This window comes from Notamacropus eugenii, chromosome 1, assembly GCF_028372415.1.
Source record: "Notamacropus eugenii isolate mMacEug1 chromosome 1, mMacEug1.pri_v2, whole genome shotgun sequence".
Lineage (NCBI taxonomy): Eukaryota > Metazoa > Chordata > Mammalia > Diprotodontia > Macropodidae > Notamacropus > Notamacropus eugenii.
This window is the reverse complement of record NC_092872.1, coordinates 567,448,032-567,470,041: the sequence shown is the minus strand read 5'-3', so window position 1 is coordinate 567,470,041 and position 22,010 is coordinate 567,448,032. Positions and strand designations below refer to the sequence as shown.

At 37.5% G+C, this 22,010-nt stretch overlaps 1 protein-coding gene across 5 annotated transcripts in view; it reads right to left on the bottom strand.

Moving 5' to 3' along the window:
* Nucleotides 1–22,010, bottom strand: part of ARHGEF10 (Rho guanine nucleotide exchange factor 10) — a 222,008-nt gene that overhangs the window by 175,632 nt on the left and 24,366 nt on the right. For 4 of the 5 annotated variants that reach the window (XM_072634362.1, XM_072634365.1, XM_072634367.1 and 1 more), the window contains exon 2: nucleotides 16,896–16,979. In XM_072634362.1, the coding sequence (XP_072490463.1) occupies nucleotides 16,896–16,932 (37 nt within the window). In that variant the 5' untranslated portion in view covers nucleotides 16,933–16,979. Of the gene's footprint in view, nucleotides 1–16,895; nucleotides 16,980–20,911; nucleotides 20,931–22,010 lie in introns of those variants that run through there. The other variant, XM_072634364.1, reaches the window with a different exon arrangement.

The window sequence follows — 22,010 nt, the reverse complement described above, 5'->3', positions numbered from 1 at the left end:
TAGCATCACTTTGGGGTAGCAAACAGCCGAAAACAATGTAGATCCCCAACAATTGTGGAATGGCTAAACAAATTGTGGTTAATAAATATAACAATATTATTGTGCTGTAAAAATGGATATGGAGAATACAGAAAAGCCCAGAGAATGATGCAGAGTAAAACAGAGGGGAAAAAACACACACAATGACTACCACATTGTAGTCATTCTAAACAGAACAACATTCTAAATGGAAAGAAAAAAACCAAATCAATCCAAAGTGAAAGTTTCAAAATTACAAATAAGAAGAATACCCCAAAAAATGAAATATGAGAAGACACTTCCATCCCACTCCTATGGGAGGTCCATAGGTCTGATACATTAAGAGACTTTAATATGTTGATTGATTTTCACTTATTTTTTTTATTCTTCCTCTTCTTGTTTTTTTCTTTAAACAATATTCTTTGTTATACAGAATGTCTTTCTGTGAGGAAGATGAGGGAGAGTAGTCAAGGGAGGAACACTGGGGGGAATTTTAGTGATATAAAGCCAAAAGATATTAAAATAATTTTTAAAATAAACATATTCTCTTGCATTAAAAAGTCACAAAACTGTACATACCATTTGACCCAATGACTAGACATATATACCTCCCAAAGTGGGTCAAACATAGGCATAGGGAGAAGTGCCATATATTTTTTAAAACAGCACTTTTTGTTGTACCAAAGAACTGGAAACAAAGTGGATGTCCATTAATTAGAGAGTGGTTGAGCAAATTGTGGTGTATAAATATATGGGAATATGAAAGCACCAAAAGAAGTAATGAATATGAAGAATTCAAGGAAACATGAAAAGATCTGTATAAATGGATGAAGAGTGAAATAAGCAGAACCAACATAACAGGAAGACCAGTTATAAAAAGGAAGACAATATTCAAAAACTTATAGAGCTCTGATCAGGTCAGTGACTAATCATGACTTTAGCAGACTGAGGGTAAAACAAGTCTCACATCTCCCCAAAAACAGGTTGTAGAGATATGACATTAGGCAGAGATTTTCAGATATAGCCAAAGGGATGGTTTGTTCAGCTTGATTATACTTAATTGTTTGACTAAAAGGTTCTATTGGACTGTGGAAAGTCAATGGGATAAGCAGTGATTTTTTTTTTTTAAGAGCACAAATATTTTGTGTTTTTTTATAAACACTTTGTGGATACTCTTTTTTTTTTAAATTCTAAAACCTCAACAATTCAAGCAGTCATAGAAGGTTCTATTATATTTTTTGCTCTAAGTAGCAGTACTGATAAATAGGGGGAATGAGTAACTTATGTCAATACTAGTAATCTCATTGGCTCAGAGAACAATATTTTCTTTAACTCCAGTTAAATCAACCAGTCAATTCAAACATGAAAATATTTGATTTCCCTTTGACTCAGAGATGATATCAGCATTGACTTCATAATACATTGTGTCCTTGAGCATTTGGCCTAATTCTCCCCCTTTATCTCTGGAAGATTACTAAGAACTCTCCTTAGAAGCATAAGGTCTCCCTTCTGTCTCTGTCACAAATGTGCCTCCTCAACCTCTACCCAAAGAAAAGAGTCACTTTGCAAACATTACTTGGTATTTTAGGGGGATCATCTAGTCTAAGCAGCACCTGAGCTCCCTACATCTTGATAAGTGTTCATCCAGCCACCACTCAGTTACCTACAGTAATGGCGACTGCACTGATTTGCAAGGAAACACATTCTAATCTAGGGCAACTCAAATCCAGTCTCTCTGAAACTTGCCCCTCTGCTTCCAGTTCTTCCTTTTGCTGCCAAGGAGAACAAGTCTAACAATTCTTCCACATAACAGCTCTTCAAATGCTTCAAATTTTTCAGATTATAATGAACTGTGGGGCCACTAATAGTGAAACATGATGGAGCACAAAGGTGAGGGGGCAGCATTTGGAACAATTCTTTTTCAAGGTATGCGTAGCTGTGGCACTCTGAAGACAGCAGAGCACTGCAGCACTCATACCCAAAGAACAATGTCTTTTCTTTCACCCCTTACATAAAACTTATTCATCAAAGAGAGGAATCAGGTTATATAATCTCAGAAATACTGTATGTGTTCCTATTTAAAATCTCTTCAAATGCCAAGTGAGAGAAAGATATGTACAGTCATAAGTGTAGGGAATTCTTGCTATGGGAATACCCTTTTCAAACCAAGCCTAATCAAAAACCCTCTGTGACTTAGTAGATAAATCCTAGAGAATTGCCAGAGGCAAATAAAATTTAGGTGACTTGCCCAGGATCAGAAAGCTAGTAGCTATTAGGAGTAAGATTAAACTCATTTCTCTGTTCTCTATATATGCTACCATATAATAACTTCACAGGAAGGGAGGGAAGAAAGAAGGAAGGAAGCAAGGAAGGAAGGAAGGAAACAAACAAGTATTTATTAAATGCCCACTGTGAGTCAGTAATTATGCTAAGTGATTTCCAAATGTTATCTTATTTGATCCTCACAACAACCCTGTCAAATAGGTGTTATCATTCAGTGGCTTGTCCAAGGTCACACAAGTCTTTCTGACTCCAGGCCCGATACTCTATTTGAATAAATAAATCATATATCAAGGCATCAAAGTGATACAGAAGATAATGTTGGACTTGGAGTCTAAGTGCACAATGTTCTGTGCTAAGAGCTAGAGAAACAAAGATGAAGAATGATGTAAACTCTGACCTCAAAGAACATGTAGCCTATTAGGGATCAGATGAGCCTTCCTTTCTTTCAAAGGCTAACTCAAATTCATGAAGCCTTTCATAAGTTCCCCTTTTAGGTCTAAATCTATGATCTAATAAGGTAATAGGCAAAATGGAAATTACCAAAATGGTATGAGAAAATTTGCATAGGGACAGAACAATAATAATTACTATTATTATATTTAATATAATAGCAAATATATAATTTAATATACATTAAATATAATATCTAAAACGACAATAAATAGTACCTATTTCACAGGGTTGTGAAGGTCAACTGAGATAAGTTAAGTATTTATAGACCTCAAAACATCATAGATGAACATTTTATCTCAAAGCACTTTGTATACGTGTATGTATATATACATATACATACATACGTGTGCATATGTATATGTGTATATATGTATATGTGCATATATACACAATGCTTAGAGATCTACAAATACTTCACTTATATTATCTCAGTTGATCCTCACAACAACCCTGTAAGAGAGGTACTTTTACCATCATTTTAAAAGTAATGAAACTAAGACTCAGAGAAGTTAAGCCATTTGCCCAGGGTCACAGAGTCAATACATGTTTGTGGTGGGATGTCAACCTAGAACTTCTTGGCTGTAAGTCCCTATACCCTATCCATGAAACTATCCTGCCGCTAAGGCAACTTTCATCTTGGGAAGGAGAATCAGGGAAGGCTTCATGAGAGGATATGACTCCTAAGCAGGGCCTTGAAGGAAAAGGAGGTTCTTAACAAGAACAGATAAATAGGGGATACATTCCAGGCATGGAAGAATACAACCTGCATGAATTAAGAAAAGATAAGAAAGTGCAGGTCAAGATATACTTGGATTTCACAGGGGATGTGAAACAAGACTGGAAAAGGAGATAGGAGCCAAGTTGTAAAGAACCATACTGAGAAATTTATATTGTATCTTAAATTTGTAATTTGTATCTCTCAGTAGAGAGCCCCCAAAGGTTTCTGTGTAGCAGGTAAGTCACACCTACTAAACATATTAGAGGAAATTTAATGTCATATATAGGCAAGTTATATAGAAAGTTGTTTTCAATAGTTCCCTAAGGCTAGAAAGTGCAGAACAACAGTTAATCTGCCCTGGTAGAAAGAGTTTAGTATTTAAGAAGTCACAGTTCTTGGCCCTTCCATTATCCTTTCCCAATTAAAGATACTCAGATGATATAATCCAAAACTTTTCTTACTTAAAAAAGTCTATATTTAAATGTAAGATAGATACCTCACTTAGGACACAGGCTTTCTCTGATTACAAATGGAAAGCTATTGATTTTTTTTAGAATAAAGGGTTAATCTAAAAAAGGGATTTATATCCACCAGTCCCCAAACAGCTTCACCAACAAGGAGTTATTCATAACCACAATTCATATTCTGTTCTCTGTCCTCCTAGATCTTGGCGCTGACTTTTACCATCGTTTTCAACTGTATGTGTCAAAAACAGGCATCACTCAGAAACAATTCGGCCAAGTCAAAGGACAACTTCCTGTTCCCCATCATTTGATTTGGGGTCCTTGGCAGACTGCAAACCCAATGTTGCTCTCTTATTATTTCCCAAAGTTAAATATGGGGGCACAGCATTCTCTTCTGTTAAAGGGAACTATGAGATTTTAAAACACATTGCAACTGATTTTTTTCCTCTTTAATATTAAAAAGGCAGCAGTCTTAATTTCTCTTTTCTAAAACCTTTTACAGCAGGATATTGTTGCTGATTTTACAAAATAAACATATGTATTTTTTTAAACTTGTAAAACTTTTAGTTAAGACTTTCGTCATTAAATATCTCAAAGTCTTTTACCAAACATCATAATTTGGTTTTAGGAAAAGAAACAGGCATATGATAGAAAAGGCACTGAAACTAGATTTTAGTGCCAAATGTGATATTTAATAGAGGAATAAATTACTTAGCTTCTCTGAGCCTCTATTTCCTCATTTTCAAAATGGAATCAACAATATTTTCACTGCCTACCTTACAAAGCCATTTGGAGGAAAAGTGCTATGTAAGCTATAAATTATTTTATAGATATGAGCTTTACAACCTTCTTACAAAGAATGGCTTTACTTGGACAGAATAGGATTTTAAACTACTCCAACCTCTTCTAGGGGTAAAGAAAAGGTCTAAAGCAATTTGTCAAGGTTGCTCATATAAGTGACAGAGCCAGGATTCCAACCCATGTCATCTGAATCCCAATCCCATGGCTAAGGGAATTACTGTTTGTATAAGTGAAGAGAATTTCCCTTATATTGATGAAATCACAGGTCAGTGCCATGTATTCCACAAAAAGAAAATGTATATATGAACATATATGTGTATATGTGTACATGTGTGCTTCATATACATGTATATGTGTATAGTTATTATTATTACTGAATAAAAGTTCTTTCTCAACTTCCCAGATCAGAGAAAAATTCAAGGATATCAAAGTATTATAAGCGATTATTTAATTATTGTGCTTACGTAATTAATAGAAATTATTAAATAAACCATCTGTGCCCTTGATGTTAATATTCAGATACACTTCTCTTTTGGAATCAAGCACTAAAAAGCTATTTTCAAAGTTACTCGATCTCTATATATTGCATTAAAAGGATAATGAATTTCAAGTCTCTCTCAAAAATAATGGCTCTAAGATGGCTTACTCAGAATCTCATATCTGAATTCTAATCAACTAGTTAAAATGTGCTTTCCAAATTCCCAACACAAAAGGGGTTTAACCTTTGATCCATAACCTGTAATTACTTCTCAGGCATTTAAACTATTGTTTTCTCCTCCTAACTGCACCTGTGTGAGTACAGGCAGAAAGAAAATAAACCATGGTTTAGGATGCTTTTTTTTTTCTGTTCACACAGTAAAAAATAATTTATTAAGTCTTACTTTAGTGGTCTACCTCAAATCCTTCCATTACACACATGGCTTGTCATTACATAACAGATACACAAAAATGTAATGTGGAATTCAAAAATCAGTTGATTTTAAGTGGCATACCAAATTTTAATTTTACCCTTTCCCTCATGTACTTCTATGGGCATATGACAATCATATAGACTCCCCACCACGTTCACTCTTGGTTTTATCTATGATTATTCCTTCTTCCACCCCCCTCATATCCAAATACTTGCCAAGTTCTGACCATTCTCTCTCTGGAACATGGTTTTTCCTGATGGTAACATTATGGCAGAACAGATGTTCACCACTGTACCCACCCCGACAGACCATGTCAATAAGTTTCTATCTCACCTCCACTCACCTGAACTTCTATCCCCATTAAAATTCCTCATGCCACAACCAGATTAATCTTCATTACTCACAAATTATCTCATGACATGCCCTTGTTCAAAATCTTTCAGTGGTTCCATCTCACCATCAAAGTTCAAACATCTTTATCTAGTTTTCAAAGTCTTCCACAATTTAGCAGCACATTACCTTTAATGATAACTTCCTTTTCCTGGAAAGCCCTCCACATACAATTTGCAAACAAACTGGATCACTTCCACTCCCTCTATATTTTGCCTTTTTTGTGCCTCTGACCTTTGCTCACGTTGCTCCTGAAGCCTGGATTATCCTCCCACCCACATCTTTCCACATCCTATCCATCCTTTAATTCCCAGTTAAAATACTACCTCCTCCAACAAGTTTTTTTTAGTGCCCCAATTAGTAATAAGCTTTTCCTTCTCAGATTTTGCATAGCTCTGTTTACTCTTTTCTAATGCGTTTAATTAGCATGAATAAATTTGTCTTTTACAGGGTGTCCCAAAAGTCTTGGTGCCATTTTAACCTATGCAATGCCTGTATGTATCATTATATACAGAAAAGATTGGACATAATATAATTATCTATAAGATAGGATGGTAGAACTATCAGGGATTAAACCCCAAGATAGTCAGATTTATTAATGATGATAACCCTAAATCACCTGCATGAGTTCAAATCACTAGTTCCAGAGTATCCCAGGGTACCAAAAACAAAACTCTGGTAAATGTGAGTTCTCTTCCATTGTCAGTGATCATAGAGAATGGGAGAAATGCTTCAGAACAAGTGTTATCCCAAATTTCAAAAAAAGAAAAATGCAGTTTCTGCAAATTCTAAACCAATGTGTTTGGTTTTACAAAGGATTTCAGAGATCTCCAAAGTCATCTAATCCAACTCAGACCCAAACAAGAATTCCCCTACATCACACCCCCACAAGGTATCATCTAGCCTTCCAGGAGGGGGAAACCAAAATGTTCATTAAAGTCCATCAGAAAATGGTTAGCCATTCATTTTTAACAATGAGCAAGTGTTCCAGCAGAAGTCCAGGAAAAGAAAGTGTACCACTCCTCCCCCTGTATCATCACCACCATTATTTCATATCTGTGTACCAGGCTTAGGACCCAAATGCTTCATCTGTTTCTTCTGGCTGTGTTATACTCTAAATATAAACATTCCTTCTGGCTCTCCCTATACTGACCCTCATTCATACATTCTTCATAATACCTCCCCAAATCTGGTTTCTCCTGCATATCCTGACATAAGTAGGACTTCTTAATATAAAATTATACTCCGTCTCCCCTTTTACCTACCCTATTGTATACCTATCTTATGAATAAGATATATATTTCCAGAAAAATACAGCAATCATGGGCTTCTTGCCACCAAGTCTCAGTAGTACCTATGACACCTATATGACTTAACTCTTTGCCCTAAGATCTCCTAGTATCCATATTTTGTGCACTTGTGTACATACAGCTGCGGACATGGGTTTTACGACCAGCATATATGAGGCAGCTAGGTGGTACAATGGATAGAGACCTGGAAAGTCAGGAAAACAAAATCTGGCTTCAGTCACTTACTAGCTGTATGACCCTGGACAAGTGATTTAACTTATGTCTGCCTCAGTTTCCTCACCTGTAAAATAGGATTAACAATAACCCTTATCTCCCATAATATTGTAAGGCTAACATAATACAATATTTGTAAAGTACTTAAGAAACTTTAAAGTGCTAAATAAATGCTAGCTATTAGTATTATCATCATTACTATGATGTTTTTATTAAATGTCTCCGTTAACGACTGAGTGCACTCTTCTCCCTAAACTGGCTTCAAATCTCATTTTAGATAGTTAGAAGATGAGTGCAGTGGATAGAGTGCTAGACTTAAGAGTAAGGAAGAAATGAGTGCAAATTTGACTTCAGACACGTACTAGCAGAGTGACCCTGGGCACATCACTTAACCTCTCTCTGCATCAGTTTCTTTGTCTGTAAAATGGAGTAATATAATGATGCTTTTACATTGTTCATTCTCAGATCACCTAACAAGGAAGCTTCTGGGAAAAGAGTTATACATTCCCATACCATTTGGGTTGTAAGGGCCACTTTCATTTGGCTGAGTAGCAAAAAATAAGCTACATCTCTTAAATGATCAGATTGGAACAGTCTCTCTCTCTCTCTCTCTCTCTCTCTCTCTCTCTCTCTCTCTCTCTCTCTCTCTCTCTCTCTCTCTCTCTCTCCCCCTCTCTCTCTCTGTCTCCCTCTCTGTCTCTCTATCTGTCTGTCTCTCTATCTCTCTCTCTCTGTCTCTCTCTCCCTCTTGTCTCTCTGTCTCTCTCTGTCTCTCTCTGTCTCTCTCTCTGTCTCTCTCTCACTCTCTGTCTCTCTCTGTCTCTCTCTGTCTCTCTCTCTGTCTCTCTCTCTCTCTCTCTCTCTCTCTCTCTCTCTCTCTCTCTCTCTCTCTCTCTCTCTCTGTCTCTCTCTCTCTCTCTCTGTCTCTCTCTCATCCAAGGGGGTAAAGGACTTGTTCAACCGCAGAATATGAACCACGAACAGAGCTGAGCGAAGGGAAGGACAACTTTTAAGTCCAATGGCCCTGAGAAATGGATTTTGATATGACCTGTTTTATTTGTCCTTTTCAATTCTGGATGCAGGTGATAGAGTCTGCATCCCAGACTTGAGCAATGACAACTTTCAGGACAGGCTTTCAGGCTGGATGGCTGCCAGTCCTGTAGGCAAGCCCTGAGAAGTCAACTTGACTGAGACTTGAGCCCAAGAGGGTTTTGAACTTGGAACCTGATGGGACTGTGCTATAATAGGAACTGGGCTAAGTGGCAAGTCAAATCCCCTTCCCCTCTCTAGAGACTGAGGTGGCACAAGGCATGAATTATGCCCTCCCACATGTTGGAGGGGTGAATGTTTGAATATAGTTGGTTCCTGTTATGCCTTTAAAGTATTTCTTTGTAAAAGCGATTATGACTGTTGAATGGTTAAATGAAACTGGGGTACAAAGGACCCTCTAAAGTTGAGGAAATAGAATCAGTGAGACAAGGAAGGAATGGTAGAGAGAATAGATGTTTCCAAATCCTTTTAAGGATCCTAGGGGAGGGGTGATTGTAACATGCCTAGCCTTCAAGCTGTTGGAGCCAGTGCTGCTGTTATAATAATAGCACTTACTCTGCCCTTCCAATATCCTCCATCCTACAAGAGTTGTGATAATTTTTGTCAACGTCTTTGCAAACCCTAACGCTCTAGATAAATGCTGGTTGTTGCTGTTTTCATCATTATTACTAATTATTATTATCCTGCCTTGATCTTATTAGCAGGGTAACCCAGGGGAAGTTAATTAACCTTTCTGGGCTTCAGATTCCTAATGTGTAAAATAATAAGTCTGGGCTATGTGGGCTCTAAAGTCCCTTCCAGATCTCAATCTGTGATCCTATAATCTCTCAGATTCAGTTTCCTAATCTTTAAAATATGAATACTATGACCTGTAGCACTTACTTAAAACAGGGTTGCTGTAAGGAACAAATGAAATAATGTTAAAATGCTATGAAAATGCCAACTGTTCTGACTCTCTAAGGCAGAGACGAAATACGTAGCTCACAGGCCACATGAGGCTGGCAACACGAGAATGCTGCCAAAACCAGATTAAAATGTAAATGGGAAATATTTAACAAAATAAATAAAAATACAGTAAAACAGACTATTATTTTAGCGTTTCCTAAGTCAATATGTGGCCCTCAGGGATCTTTATGTAATTTAGTATCCCCTGTTTCTACTTAAGTTTGGCACCACAGCTGTAACTTAACTACCCCTGGTGGATATACAGAGGCAATGTATTCACTGGAACATAATGTTAAAGAGATGGCTGATGATTAACTATAAAAGGAAGCACTAACATGGCTTCATCAAGAACTGTACTAAAAATATTTCCTTTTCTGATAAGGTTGTTTGGTAAAATCAAGGGAATGCAGTAGATATCTTTTACCAAGAGTTTATCAAAGCATTATGTCAAAAGTCTTTGCTGACAAGATGGAAAGGTATAGACTAGATAATTATATAGGTGGAGTCAGAACTGACTGAATTGTTGAACCCCCAAAATAATCTTAAATGTGATGTCAACTTGGAAAGCAGTATCTGATGTAGTAACCCAAAGGTCAATGCCTGGTCCTGACCATTTTAACATTTTTATCAGTGACTGGACAAAAGTGGAGACTAGACAAAATGGTGGATGAGGGTCAATAGTATCCACCCCTCTCTTCTCCTTTACTTTACTCTTTGACAAATGAGTCGTTCATTCTTCTCACCAAGACCAATCCCTCTAAATGTATCCTTAATCACATCCTTTCCAGTCTATTCCAACAGGTTCTTCCTGAAATCATCACTTGTCTCTCTGAACTTCAATTTATTTCTTCTTTTCCGGATAACTATAAACACACTTAAGCCTCCTAAAAAAGTTCACTCGATCCTACTTTACTAAGTCCTCAAGCTATAACCTATATTGCATCTCTCAGGGGTGTGTTGGTAAATGTATAACAAACAACTCTCAAAAACTACTGAAGACATACTTATAAGTTTAATCTGCAATATTAACATCTTCTCTATCACTTTCTTAAGTCTAGTTAATCAACAAAAAAATAAACAAAGTTTAGATTTGCAACGTTTGTTGATTTCTAAAGTATAAATGCTCATAATGAGAATTTAACAATGGGCTTTCCGTAGGCATTAGCTTGTAGAGTCCAATTTTTAGACAAAGCTGGCTATACTAATTTCATCCATATCTTTCCCTTTCACTCAACTCCGTGCATCCAGTTTACAAAATCATGAATCAGTTTCACCCTTGAAAATGCTTTCTCCAAAGTAGCCAGTAATACGCACATTATAGGTGTTTAATATATGTTTATTGACTGACATTTCTGAATTGCTAAATCTTATGGCTTTTGTTTATTTGTTTACCTCTGTGTAGCATTTGATAATGTTACTACGTTTGCCCTCCTGGGTATTTTTTCCTCTCTGATTTTCTATAAAGCTATTTTCTCTTGATTTTCTTCCTGTCTTCTGGCTACTTCTTAGTCTCCTCTACTGACTCATTATACATGTCCCTAAATCTGGATATAATTCAAAGTTCTATCCTGAACCCTGTTCTCTTTCTATACTTCTCAAGGACATCATTAACTCATAGGTTCAATTTTCATCTCAATGCACATGATTTTCAAATCTATTTAATCCCTCTCTTGAGTGTCAGTCCTATAACAATGACTATCTATGGGACATTTCCAATTGCAGGTCCCAGAGGCAACTCAAACACAAAATATTCAGAGCAGAACTTACTGTCTTTCTCTCCATAACTAATTCCTCATTAGCAATCTTGTGAACATCTGACGATAACAAAGGATTGCCCACTCTCAGAAGTATAAAACAGGGAGGATGCCCCTATCTTTGGACCTTGCTTTCCTAGACCTCTACTACTCACTTTTTCCTCCTTCCCCTGGCAATAAATGACCTACCTGATGTCACACCTTGTCTTACTAGACCTTCAGTGTGTGTGTGTGTGTGTGTGTGTGTGTGTGTGCGTGTGTGTATCCACATGGCTCCTGCTTAGCTAAAGTCCTGGTCCTAGCATCTCTAGTTTGGAACAAGAACCTAATTTAGCCAAGTAGATGAGCTGTAACAGATACAATTAGAATTATAGCTTTAGAAGTCTAATAACAATTTTTGAGATTATCTAGTCAATCCCCTTCAATTTTACAGAAGAATATATGTCCCAGAGAAAGGAACAGACTTGGCTAAGATTGTACAGAAAGAAACAGATTTGAAGTTTGTCCCCAAATTCTCCAAACACATTTCCTCTAGGTAACACAAATTATAAAGCACGCAGCATTTTCAAGCATGTACCAAGTAAAATTGAATGCAATACCAATATAAGTTGTAAGTCTGTTGTTGAGTTGATTTTCTGCTGTGTCTGGTGAACAGACACAGGGACTTTCTTGGCAAAGATACTGGAGGGGTTTGCTATTTCCTTCTCCAGTTCATTTTACAGATGAGGAAACTGAGGCAATCAGGGTTAAGCGGCTTGCCCAGAGTCACACAGCTACCAAGTGTCTGAGGCTGGATTTTAACTTAGGAAGAAGAGTCATCCTGACTTCAGGCCCAGCACACTATTCACTGTATACCACCTAGCTTTACATTATAAACTATATGCTGAGGTTATTTGTCATAAAATTATAAATTTAAGGCTGGAAGGGACTTTCCTCCTTCTGGTCCAAACTCCTCATCTTATAGATGAAGAAGTAAGGCCTAGATAGGTAAAGTAATTTGCCCCGGACTAGGCATTTATTAAGTGGCTAAGCTAGGATTTGAACTCAGGTCCTAAGACTCTACATTCAACATTCTTTACAACGCATCATGCTGCCTTCTGATAACTCTGAAAAGTGGTTTTTGACAGTGGCCTTCCATTGATTATCTGGCTTTTGTCTGGGCTTCCATGAAAAGAAAAAAATATCCTGTGGTCCCATCTCCTCACTTGTTTTGCTTACCCATCTGGTTAACAAAGCAGAGTTTTTTTCCTAAGCTTGTGAAAAAGGAAGTATAAAAGGAAATTCCTATCCAGGAGTTTCCAGGTGTTTTGAAAGACTATATTCTTTATGTTAAAATATTAGCTCTGTGTGTGTGTGTGTGTGTGTGTGTGTGTATGTGTGTGAAAGAATTTGCCTCATCTCTAAAACAGGAAGTCTCCAAATAACTAAATTGTTGCATTTTCCTAATGCACCTAAAAGATGAAGATATTTATGAATTTTATTTTCTGAAAAACCATATCACTTTGAGTATAAATAATACTCCACTTGATACAAATGTCAAGAATGCTACAAACATGACAAGATCCAATTTGCTCACAGATTTACAATAAAGGCACCATTTGGAAATACGGATTATAAAAAAATACCATGTTCTGCATTTGCAGTCATCATTTCCCATTTCTAAGTAGATAACCTTAGGTTACCTATCCATACAACATAGAATTGTTCTCTCTAAAATCTCTGACTGCTAGTTATCTGACTGCTGAACATTTCTAGTGATGGGGAACCCACTGCCCTGAAACAAGGCAAGAAAGGATATTTTTGAACAGCTTTAGTTGTTAAAAAATTCTTCCTTATTTCGAGTCAGCATCTACCTTTGTAAATGCCACCAAGTGGTCCAAATTTTGTTCTCTCTAGTCACAAAGACCAAGTCTTTTCTTCTTCTCTGCTGATGGAGGGAAAGGGACAGGAAGAGATATAAGGAAAACTACCTGACTGAACACAAAAATTAGGCTCAGTACACACCTACAGTGTTAGAAAAGATTTCTTAAAGTTCCATCGACTGGAGACATTATATTAGGTCACAAGAGTGTATTGTGTACCTTTCATTTTTCTTATATATTTTCCCTGATGGGAGAAGGGAATTTAATATAATGTTCTACATAAGGAAAGAGAAACAAAAGAGATGAAAAGTACAATATCCTTGTAATATCAGTGGAAATAACATTAAAGAAAAAATATTAATATCTTCTTTGCCACTGCATCCTAAGGACCATGGAACCTTTCCATCTGACTGGTGGCTAAAATTTTCCATACATATGTATTGTCTCTATTAGGATGTGAGCTCTTTGGGGACAAGGCTTGTCTTGCTCTTCTATTTTTATCTCTAGCACTTATACATAGTGAGCATTTCATACATGTTTTACACTGTTATTCATTCAGTCAGTCAATCGAAGAGTTTATAGTCTAACTGAGAATACAACACACACATAAAATTATTTGTGGATATATTTCTTTGCTGTGATTCACAGGCAAAGACAGAGAATCCCAGGAGTATTCCAGGAAACCACATTATATAGTAGAAAGAGTCACTAAATTTGAAATAAGAAGACCTAGGTTGAATCCTGTTCTACAATTAATCTTTTATATTGTATGACCCTGTGCATATTAGTTCACCACGTTAGGTCTTTTCTTACTCTATAAAATGAAGGAGTTAGAATAGATGACTTCTAAGCCCTGCTGAGGTATCCAGTGGGACAGTGGATACAGCATTGGGCCTAGAGTTTGGAAGACATAAATTCAAATTCTTACTAGTTGTATGACCTTGGGCAAGTCACTTAACTTCTGTTTGCCTCAGTTTCCTCAGCGGTGACAATAATAACACTTTTCAGGGCTCATTGTTAGGATCATATGAGATAATATTTGTGAAATGCTTAGAATAATGCACATAAAAAGTGCTATATAAATGCTAATTCCTTTCCTTTCCCCATCCATTGTGGTGCTCAACTTATGACCCAGTATAATCTGTAACTATACAGGAACTCTAGCCACATCATTAACACATGGTTAACCAGCCTTTAATTGAAGACTTCCAGGGAAGAGGAATATACTAGCCCCCACCCAAAACCACTCATTCTACATTTAGACTGCTCTAAGTATTAAAAATTGTTTTTATTCTTTCTTTTAAACAGTTTTAATTATGTCTTATCAAATGCAGAATACAGAAAAATTGCTCCAGGTCTGGCAAATATGAAAGAAGATTGATTTCCTAGTTTTTCTAGGCCATGCTAACATAAGAAAATGAAGAATAAACCAGAATTATTAGCTGTAAAACTTACAAAAATACTTCTGGAACAAAAAGATACCACTTCCTAAGGCCATACTCAATGTTGCCAATAGGTCCACATTTAGTGAATTTTTCTAATGTAATTGACATTGGGTTGTCCATGGACTGAGCCTATGAAATGGCAAAAACTCAAAAATGAAACTAAAGGCAGCCCCCACATGAACTTAACCAACCACATGTTGACATAGAAATATCAAACAAAAGGCTGTGTCACATAGATGTTTCTAAAAATGGAGAGGTTCATCATAGCAACATAAAACCAAGTAACTGCTATCAGAAATTACAGAAAAAATTATCCTTTGGGAGCCCAGACTTGTTAATTTGTACAGATTTTGCAAGAAAATAATAGATACTGGGAACATTATCCCTGCAGATTATAAACTATACAGGAGGAAGAGTTCTCAAAATATACAGTAGAGTAAGTTAAAGAAATCATAACTATTTGGGAACAGGATGAAATAGATATCTTCTGCAATGGGAATAGGTCCCTCCCTGCTGTAGTTCTTTTATGTTTATTCTTTGGCACACTCTTGGGCAGGTAGAAAAATCATTGCTTTTTGTAATTGGATAAAAGGGTTGGGACATAACATCCTTGGGACAGCTTCTTGGGATGTCTGTTTCATCACCTCTAAAATGAGGAAGTTGAACCAGATGATTTCTAAGGTTCCTTAGAGCCCTCAAATCTGTGATTTCATAAAAGTATTCTCATTACAATTCTTTAAAAAGGAAGTTCCGTACACCTGCCCTGGGGAAGGGAGGAAGCTATGAATTCATGGTAACTCCACCTAATATAAAATTAGAAGAATGAGGATAACAATTAAGAAAAGCAGTGTAACATAATGAACATAAAGTCAATCAAAGAGGAAGGCTAGATTCTAATCTTTATTCTGATACGTATTGGCTCTATGACTATGAGCAAGTTATTTGTTCTCTCTGTGCCCCACTTATCAATGTGTAGGGAGATTTCCCATATCAGAAGTTCCTGGGGTGCAGTGGTGCAGTGGATAGAGGAATGGCCCTGGAATCAGGAGGAGTTGAGTTCAAATCCAGTCTCAGACACAACAGTTACTAGTTATGTGACCTTGGGCAAGTCGCTTAACCCCAATTGCCTTGCCAAAAAACCAAAAAGTTCCTCACATTAATGAAATCAGATAAAAAATAGTACCTAAAATTTCTGTGATGCTTTATGATTTGCTCATAGCAGCCCCACAATATAGAAAATAACGTAACTCCCCAATCTGAAAACTCTTATCATTTAGTGAGATGTGTAATCTTGGAAAAATCATTACACTTGTATGGATTGATGAAGCTGAATCTGGAGAACAATTTATACAAAAGCAACACTGTAAAAATGAATAATTTTGAAAGATATAACTGATCAGCACAATGGTCAGTCACAATTACAGAGAACTGGTAAACAAAGCATAACTACCCACTTCCTAACAAAGAGAAGAAAGAAGAAATATATTTTTTTTGAATATAGATAATGTTGAAATTTGCTTTATATGATTGTGCATAGTTGTTACAGGGGGTTTGTTTTCCTTTTTCTTTTTAATTGCAGTGGTGGAAGAGATAGAAATAGTCAATTCTTAATTGAAAAACAATTGTTTAAGTCAGTTCACTTCTTGGGACTTTAGTTTCATCACCTTTTAAAAAGAGGAAATTGTACCAGATGATCTCGAACACTCCTTAGAGTCCCAGATTCTATAAGTCTGTGATTTTGTGAAAGCATTCTGGTTACAGGGCCTTAAAGCAGAAGTCCCACACACCTGCCTGAGGAAGGGGACGAAACTATGAATTCACAGTGTGAGTCTCAAATCATTTTTTTAAAAATGGCATCAGCCAATGGTACCAAGTCCTTTTTTTTCCAACAGATTGCTTTGCTAAGTCACCATCCAGACATCACTATCATAGCAGCCCCAAAAGGTAAAGGCCCTAAGAAATTGGCCCTAAATGTCATTCTTTAGGGATGGTCCAGATGGGTGGCACAGCAGATAGATCGCCAGGCCTGGAGTCAGGCACAACTGAGTTCAAAACCAGTCTTAGATACTTAGTAGCTGTGTGACCCTGGACAAGTCACTTAACCCTGTTTGTCTCAGTTTCCTCATCTATAAAATGAACTGGAAAAGGAAATGGCAAACCACTCCATTATCTCTGCCAAGAAAACCCCAAATGGGTTCACAAAGAGTCCAACACAGCTGAAAAGAGTGAATAACAATAACAAAAAGCGATGATCCAAATGTATCAGAATTTCACTTACATTCAGGTGGTGGAGGAGGAAACTCCTCTGGATCCATATTACTCTCTCCAACTCTGAACTACTTCCTTAACTGAATGGAGGTGCCTAAAAGGAAGAAAAAAAAAGATGAATTCTGATTTCAAAAAATGCTGCAACTACCATACATGCTTCAGCTACTATCTTAGTAGAGGGATTCTTGCACTATGCAAATAATTATAGCTAGCATTTATATAACTTTAAAAATATCATCTCATATTATCCTCACAACAACCCTGTAAGTTAGGTGCCATTATTATTTCCATTTTACAAGTGAGGAAACTGAGGCAGATAGACAAGCAAACCCTGTTTGCCCAGGATTACTCAGCTAGTTAAGTGTCAGATGCTGGATTTGAACACTGACCTACCTGACTCCAAATCCAGTATTCTACACTCCATGCCACCTAGTGGCTCCTTAGCTTTGTCAGGTATAGCAGGAGAAAATATTACATTTGGTGTCTGGAGACATCTACTATTCTCCTTTGCTGAACCAAGTTACTTAATCCCTCAAGTCCTCAATTCATCTGTGAAGTGAGGATATTAGATGGAATTACGTTTAAGATTCCTTCCACCTCACAATCTATGACTTTATTAGCCAAAGATACTGTTTGCTCTAAGTTGCTATTTGCCTTTCCATTTCCAAGTCCAATGAGCCTTTCTTTTATGTATATGAAAGATGAGGAAGAGGCATACTTTCACTAATAGGGGAAAAATTTATTTTCAAAAAGTAGAGAAAACCAGTTAAATTTAACATAAATGAATACAAGTTGAAGCATACTATTTTCACTTCTTTTTTGGTTTTTTTAATGGTTTTTCCTTTTGTTCTGTTTTTTCTTTCACAATATGACTAATGTGGAAACATTTACGTGATTCCACATGTATAGCCTATATCAGATTGCTTGCCACCTTGGGGAGATGGCAGGAGAAGGAGGGAGAGAGAAAAATTTGGAACTCAAAATCTTTCAAAAAATGAATGTTGAAAATTGTCTTTACATGTCATTGGAAAAAAATAATATGGAAAAATAACATAAATGTCTTTTTTTTCTATCTCAGTAAGTCACTAACAGTTTCTTGCCTTCTCTCCCCTCCACTGAATCCTGCCTTGTAACCTCTACAAGGTCTTACTTCTTTCAAATGTTGAAGTACAGTCTTATTGGTCCATTCTCAGATCAGACTCATTAATAGTCTTCACCAGATCAGAGTCAGTAGAGACCTGTTTAGTCTTACTTGTTATAGAAACATGAGTCAGTCATTTAATCTTTCAGCCTCAGTTTCTTCATCTTTAAAATCGGGATAAAAATCAGGAAAACACTCATTCTCAGGTTGCTAGGGAATGAGGTAACATATGGTGAAGCATTTTGCAAACCTTAAGTCACTGTCATTATTGTGGTCACCTTCTTAAACTCAACATACAATTGAAATAGTAAGCAAAAAAAAAAATGGTTAATTTCCAAAAATGGAAGAAAGCAAAGACTTACATTGGATTTTCCTTAGAGAAAACCCTCTCTGGTTAAGACAAATTTTTTTCTTATTTTGTCACATGTGCAAAGGTATACACTGTGAGAGGGTTGGAGACAAGCGCTGGACAAGTTTCAGTGATCAAGTAATACTTAGAGAAATCTCACTCCTCCCAATCCAAGAAAACTGATTGCTATATTTGAATACTAATCTATCCATAATGGAGCTATAACAATAGATGATGCTAATCTTGGTTGCTGAACTTTATTTTAATTATTCCTGTGGCTTTCTAATTTAAGCATTTTAATTCATGATTTCACTGTGCATTGAACGTGTGGTTTTAAACAAACAAAATAAAGCACAACTTTTCAGTCTAGTAAACGCACTAAAACCAAGATGACATATTCAACCCAAGAAGGAATCCAGTGACTGTGAGAGATGATTTCATTACACGCAATTTAGACTTCTTTTTATTCATACAGAAGAATTAAGATTATAATTGACCCAAAGGGTAATGGAAATTCACACAGTGGCATGGTGGGTGTAAGTACAGGCTATGAATATTACCCATAATGCCTCGTAAACAAGAAGTGGCACAACAGACATCAGCAAGGACACATATGACCAAAAAAAGGAGGTTGCCTGGTCACATATCAAAAGTAAGGCATAGAAAACCTCTTGCAAAAGGTCCGTCGTGCTGCGGACGCGGAGCCCAGCCCAGCCCTGCACCGGCCCCGGCAACGAGAGGAACAGATCCGAGCGGACTTCAGGGATGGGATCTCCAGCGGCCACGTGGGTCCCTCCACCCACAGGTGACGGGGGTCGGTGAGAAGGTCTCTTTGGTGGGTCGAGAGGGAAGTGGGGTGCCCCCATACTCAGGCCCCCTCGGAAGGCAACAGCGGAGGCGGGAGCAGACCGGGGCTCCCCAAGCAGGCAGGAGCCTGGATCCATTGTTGAAGGTCTCTGCATAAACCCCCTGAGGGAACTGAGCCCCGGGAGGCAGCCCTGCCCCCACCTGAGCAGCTGAACTTAATCTCACACTGACTAGCAGCCCTGCCCCTTGAGAAGCCCCGAGGCTAGAAGCAGCATTTGATTCTCAGACCCCAAGCGCGGGCTGGGAGGATCCGGAGGCGAGGTGGGTGTGAGGAGAATATTCAGAGCTCAAGTCACTGGCTGGGAAAATGCCCAGAAAAGGGAAAAAAACCAAGACTATTGAGGGTTACTTTCTTGGTGAAAAGTAAGGCATAACAGATGGGTGGCTCAAGAGCCGACATCCATGAAATACTGAACTAAAGGATGACTTTCAGGGAATTGGGTACTTACAGAAAGACATGGAAAAGAACTACACAGGAAAAGAAAGCACAGGAGAATGGTCATCTGTTCCATTTGAAGGAAGACATACAGAAATAATTGTTACTATCCATAAATGTATTTTCTAATAGCATCATCATTATTATTATAGGTGAAATTGATATAATTCTTTAAAATTTGACAAATATTTTATATACATTATCTCATTTCAAGTAAGTAACAACACTATAAGGTAGGCACTATAGACTTGAAGAAATTTTAAAAAGCATTTATTGAGCACCTACTATGTTTCAGGCCCTGAACTAAGCAACTGGGGATGTAAATACATAAAGCAAATACAAAATCTTCCTGCTCTCAAAGAGATTATATTCTAAAAGACATGTCCCATCTCATCCTATCCATACAATCTTCAGGAAACCAGAGTCTACCTAAGCATCTTGCCATATAGTCTGCTGCAGTTTCTCTTATTCTGCTTGCTACAGCTCTCCAGGGACCATGCCATACAATCCAAACTCTTTTGGACTCTACCCTAGGAATGGCTGAGTTTACCTAATTGGTAGCTATGTGAATAAAAATTTATCTGACCTATAATATCTTTCTGACCCCAGATCATGTATACCATTCCATCCATCATACCTCTCCCAAATCTCCCCCCACAACTTTCCACTTATTACACTGGGGATAGTAATCAAATCAATACAACCAATGATACTGGAATAAGCATAACAACAAATACACTATGGTTTCTCTCAAAGTCTTTGATTGACTGTTGATGCCCTATATATGTTACGTCCATTGGAATATAAGCTCCTGGAAGGAAGGCACTGTCTCACTTTTGAATTTGTATCGTCATAGCCTAGCACAGTTACTGGCACATTGTAGGTGATAAATGTTTTTCCATTCATTTACTCATTCATTTATAACATATCAGGAACTCACACCCCACCCCACCCCCCCATTTCCAAGGAGCATGCTCAGTTTCTATTTCTGATTCTAGGCAACCATGAAGAAAATTAGGAGGAGGGGAGGCAGAATCAAAATGGCAGAGAAAAGCCAAAAAGCTGCCTGATTTCTCTCCAGTTTCTCTCAGAAACAATTTTAAAACAAGCTTCTAGATCAATTCTGGAGTGAAAGAACTCACAAAAAGACAGAGTAAAGCAATTTTCCAGCCCAAGACCACTTGGAAGGACCTCAGGAAAGGTCTGTCTCACTTGGGTAAGAGGGGAGCATACCCTAGCACAGGCAGTGTTCAGGCAAACCAGACTTTTAGCCACAGCACAGCTTAACAACCTAGACCCAATAGTCCTGCCTCAACAGGCCTGTGAGGTCTCTAGGCCCAGCACAGACAAACTGTCAGCCCCGGAACCCCTGTCACAACAGACATGAGTAAGCCAGGCCTCCCTAGCACAGTAAACAAGGTACCAACCCCCGCCCAGAAAGCCAGTGACCAGGCCCCTGGCCCCCAGTGCAAGAAGCTTAGGACAGTGCTCTCTGTAACCCAGAAGCAGAGCTCACCTTTAAAAGTCACAAAACAGTTTGGAAAATGAACAAAAAAAAAAAGAGCCCTGAGCGTAAAAAAGCTACTATGGTGAAAGGGAAAATCAAAACACAGACTCAGAAAAGGACAACAACATCAAATGCCTACGGGCAAAGAAGCCTCAAAGAGAACTATAAACTGGTCCCAAGCACAAAAAGTCCTCTTGGAAGAGCTCAAAAGGTATTTTTAAAATCAAATAATAGAGGCAGAAGAAAAATTTAGAATAGAAATGAGAGTTATGTAATAGAACCATGAAAAAAGAGTCAACAGCTTGGAAAAGGAAGTACAAAAATTGGCTGAAGAAAACAACTCCTCAAAAAGTAGAGTTGGCCAAAATGAAAAAGGAGGTACAAAAGCTAACTGAAGAAAGTAATTCCTTAAAAATTAGAAATGAGCAAGTATGATGTATATGACTCACAACGACTGTATGAGACATCAAGAATCAGTCAAACAAAATCAAAAGAATGAAAACAATGTAAAATGCCTCACTGGAAAAACAACTAACCTGGAAAATAGATTCAGGAGAGATAATTTAAGAATTATTAGACTACCTGAAAGTTGTGATCAAAAAAAGAACCTGGACAGCATCTTTCAAGAAATTGTCAAAGAAAATCTTCCTGATATTGTAGAACCAGAAGGGGAAATAGTCCTTGAAAGTATCCACTGATCACCTCTTGAAAGAGATCTGAAAATGGGATAGTTAGGTAGCACAGTGAATAGAGCACTGGCCCTGGAGTCAGGAGGACCTGAGTTCAAATTTGGTCTCACACATTTGACACTTATTTTCTATGTGA